The 4,642-nt window shown below is 33.7% G+C and overlaps 1 protein-coding gene across 1 annotated transcript; it reads left to right on the top strand.

Moving 5' to 3' along the window:
• The first annotated feature begins 517 nt into the window (after window positions 1–517).
• On the top strand, window positions 518–2,490 carry Smp_047660 (putative ferritin). The gene is made up of 2 exons (XM_018795562.1): window positions 518–1,055; window positions 2,206–2,490. Exons 1-2 carry the CDS (start codon window positions 699–701, stop codon window positions 2,392–2,394), a joined length of 546 nt encoding a protein of 181 aa, XP_018649863.1. The 5' UTR covers window positions 518–698; the 3' UTR covers window positions 2,395–2,490.
• Window positions 2,491–4,642: the final 2,152 nt, after the last annotated feature.

Here is a 4,642-nt window from a genome sequence, read left to right as displayed (position 1 = left end):
TGGTCACTGCTTCTCATTAGAACTCCAGGAATTACGACGAAACGGCCGCTTAGTGCTTCCAAGTTTTCCTTGGCGGCCTAGCTTCAATTGACTCGGGCTTTCAACTATGAAAATACTGAAATTTCCACAAAATCCCTTCTGATTTAATGAATACAAAAATAAGATGCAGAGATTTCAATAAAATTTTCAGTAGATTATCAAAAACACAAATAAAATAGACCAACAATATCACCATTTCAAAACCTGCACCTTGAAAACAAGTGCTGCAAACTTCACAAATGAATTTCCGTATTCATCACACACATCGAAAATCTGACATAACTTATTCAAAAATTAATCATGAAAATGTATGAAATATCGACTCTCAAATGAAAAAACCAATCAAAAAATAAAACAAAAATTATGAAAATATGTGAAACAATCAAACAACATTTCTAATGTATCATTCACCAATCAAATAATCACAAAATTATTTATACGCAAAGTCACTATGTAGAATTATGTGATTAGGATAGTCAGTCAATTCAAATGTAAACAACCAACATCGTGCGTCATTTCCAAATACCCTGTCACTCGACTTTCGTTCATTTCGTGGCACGTGTCTGTTTGATTCACTAGTATAAAAATGAAACAGATACATATCACTGTATCATTCGATAAATCATTCAACCGATCATTTCTACATCGAATCTAACACAATGAACAAGACAGTTTCCAAACATATATTCACCGAATCGAGAGCTAGACAGAATTTCGCCAAAGAATGTGAAGATGCCATCAATAAACAAATCAACATGGAACTACAAGCTGCTTACGATTATATGGCATTCTTCACTTACTTCGATCGAGATGATGTATCATTTCCGAAAGCAGCTGAATTCTTTCGAAAAGCTTCACATGAGGAACGTGAACATGCAGAGAATTTGGCGAAATATCAGAACAAACGTGGTGGTCGTGTTCAGTACAGTGATATCAAGTGTCCGACTAAGGTAGAATTCAGTGATTTGGTAGATGCGATGAACACTGCATTGTCAATGGAGAAGGCAGTGAATGACGTAAGTCGTATACTGAATCATTATCTATTTATAACTAAATCATCACTGACTGACTGTCGAAAATATCATAGATCAAACATGGTAGTACTAAACCTCATTTCAGTTCACATTTCGTTACAACCAGTCTGATGTATTTTACATGAAACTCAATCAGCATATTGCTCATTAATATTTAGGACACAATGGAGAATGCTTTTCATCCCTCACTGTAACAGGTCAAATAATTTTGGAAAAATTATCAGTAAAGTCAATCTTCTTTTATTGTTGAATCAAGGTAGAGAAAACTATTCATAGAATTCGATATTTAAAGATCATAATTATCGCCTATTTATACGAACTTCACAGAACTGATAATAAATTCAAATGATTCCAATCAACCTAAGCCTTTCATTATGTGAGTAGTACTTCGTGATATCTTGTTTCTCACAAGTATGGATGCCCTTTTAATGACTGAATTCGAGAAGAAACTGAGTGCAGTTTCCAGGTAATATCACACAGATCGGCGAGAGTATAATTTGTGGACGAATCAATCGTATATAAGATGAAAGGTCTTAGATTTGGGCGCGAAATTCATTCATACATTTGGTTAAATAGTTTCCTGGCATTTTAACTGATTCCAGTTGGTGGTGAAAACTCTAAATCTAGTTCCTAACCCTAACCATCAAGTGTAAATTATAATTTAATTCCTCACATTAGTTTTAAACCTCATTTAGTTCTAGTTATCATGAGGACATTCTCAAGTTCACCTTAGCGTCGATCAAAGGTCGTTAATAAATTATTGTCCCACTCACACATCAACCACCATATAAAAGAAAACCAATGTCATCAAGACAACTTTCTCACAGTCTTGATATTAATTGCTTTATTATGAACATGGAATTCAATAGTATCTATTGTCATAATTAAAAGTTCCAGATGAATGTTTAATTTGACACAATTCGTATTTCATCTTGAATAATACTCTATTGACTCCTACTATACAAGGAAAATGAACTGCAATTCCACTAAGTAACTGTCAATTTGTTTCCTCTATAACAGCTGAAACTACTGAAATACATACACGTCTTCACGATTTCAATATTACTTAGAAAAGTTACCTATCCTATATTCACTTACTGAATTCTAATTCACTTGTTTATTTCCATTATAGTCATTATTGAAACTTCATGAAATAGCTGCAAAGAACAATGATCCAGCACTAACCGATTTCATTGAGAGTCAGTATTTGCATGAACAAGAAGATGCAATCAAACAATTTGCTGACTATGTGACAGAGACAAATCGAGTTGGAAGTGGACTTGGTCAATATCTATTCGACAAGATGACACTGAAAGAATAAACACGAATTCATTCAGTTGAACTGTTCATTCATTGTTATGTGCCTTATTTTATTCTCTGCATTCGTTTTTTATCAGTAAATGAGTTATTCTCACTACTTTTCTAGTTTTCTTATTGTCCTTCAAATGGTATGGAAGTGGAAGTGGACAACCTGTTTGTTGTATTGAATAACTGAGTTAGTATACTTTCAGCTTTCGATGTGGGAATTGTTTTATAGACACAGGAAAATGATGGTATAAATGATATCTGATGTTTTTCTAGATAGTGAGTGTTTAGTGACTTATTGAGCTGTTCTTTGGGATCATACTATACAGTTGTTTTTCATAATACATTTGAAAGTAACTATCTGAGATTAGATAACCTTGGAAAGCTGTTTGTTTCGTGAGGAATATGGAAATGTCATAGTAAACATAACGTGTTAGCATTTTGTACATTAATAAATTGATAGAACATTGGAAAACCTAAGGATAATTCGAAATCTACAGGTTTTTTCCATCATAGATTACCTCACTTTGGGTATTGTTGAAAACTAGGCAGGACGGGGAAATTGTTTTATCCTAGTGAGGGATTACCCAGCAGTGTGACTAATAAATTTTACAAATTAAACTACTTTGCTCAAAGTCACTTCAATTAAACTATATTTTTCAGCTTACATATGGCCTACGTATTCATTCTTCTCTATCCTCTATCACTAATACAACGGCGTCTTCCTACATATGAAACATAAGTATGTCCAAGATGTTCGATATCAGCGACAATTCCAATGGCGAATTCTCAACAGATTTGGTGATACTCACTCACCGGCTTTTGAATTGATAGTCACCAGTTATTATCAGCAAGTGATAAATAATAAATGCATTTCATTAATTCACGAACAACAATTTACTACTTCTTCATCCTTTGTACACTTGAGCGATCACATATACAGTACTGAAAATTTTAATTAGTAATTTCCCAAGCTAACATTTGATGCCATTTATATTGTTTTATTATCATATTATTATTACATTATTATATTGTATTTAAATAAATAGACTTATTTATTTTCATTGTTCTTAGTTACCTATTATAATGTGTAACGAAACTTCTCCGTGTAGATAACATGCGTTTTAAATGTCATCGTAATTGCAGCGATACGGAAAAGTAGACCGGTTTCGCTCTCCGTACGTGGGTACACGAGTTTCATGTAGAGTAGATTATTAATCGAAGAATGTTGACGGGTGTGTGACAATAACATTACGTGTATCTAAGCACTTTGTTGATTTCATGTTTATAAAATCAAGTGACTGATAGCAGTGAATACACATTTAAATATAGGTATAAAGAAACATACATGCGATAACTGGTAAATTTGTCGTCGTCCATTTGTACATTGCTCTCCAATATATCCTATTTACAGTAAGCATCTTTTATGTTTTTTGGTCAACATTTGGTCACTAGAAGATCTCAGCTGAACTTGAAGCTGATATAGGCCGTCTGTTTTAAATCATGATATTTGCATTGGTGGTCTATCTCAAACTTTCTTTCTCATGTGTCAGTAAATGGAAAACCATGCATTTGTCAAGGTGACGAGGTCTACTCATTGAGGATTCGATGTGAAAACCGATGGACAGTTGACAAGTAATTTATTCTGGGCTTGTGAACTTTTTCAAAGTGTCCTCGTAAGTTCTCTGTTTTGAAAGGTAAATAAGAGCATGATGAAAGCAAATTTATGATTAAGTAACTTGAAGAATTATGATCAAGTCACCTCTGATCTTTCTCTATGATAAAGGAAATTGATTTAGTTATGCCAGTCTCTCAGCATATGGCAGCTTTGAGATTCCGAGAATCACTTCTTTGGACTTCTTCCAACAGCTCACTCCAGTTTAGGACGAACGAACGTCATATATACAATTAAAAAGGTTTTAGCATCGACATAGCTTAAAGCTGTACAACAGATAGCTCAATGATATTCACCGTCTATGTATATGTAACTTGGTAACAAGTATGAAACATAATGCATTTTGAAGCATCTATTGACTACTGAAAAATCCTAGACCGTTTACATAAGTTCTGAAGATCATTTTCAAGCTGTGAACCATATTTTCTTGCATCTTTCCTTTCCAAAGATTTGTTCTGACTTTAGCTGACATTTCGTTGTTGACATCCATATGGAAAGCCAAAACTAGAGCTATGTGGTCACTCTTATCGAGGGGTTCCATTTAATCGCCAGCCCTGATAAACTAAAGGGATTTTTAAGCAAAGATGGA

Source organism: Schistosoma mansoni, chromosome 2 (assembly GCF_000237925.1).
Source record: "Schistosoma mansoni strain Puerto Rico chromosome 2, complete genome".
Lineage (NCBI taxonomy): Eukaryota > Metazoa > Platyhelminthes > Trematoda > Strigeidida > Schistosomatidae > Schistosoma > Schistosoma mansoni.
Note: the sequence above shows the minus strand (reverse complement) of the source record. Positions and strands in the feature narration are given on the sequence as shown.

Coding starts and splice junctions, on each gene's coding strand:
- Smp_047660 (XM_018795562.1), top strand. CDS start 699: ATGAACAAGACAGTTTCCAAACATATATTCACCGAATCGAGAGCTAGA. Junction 1,056..2,205: donor TGGAGAAGGCAGTGAATGAC/GTAAGTCGTATA, acceptor TTTCCATTATAG/TCATTATTGAAACTTCATGA.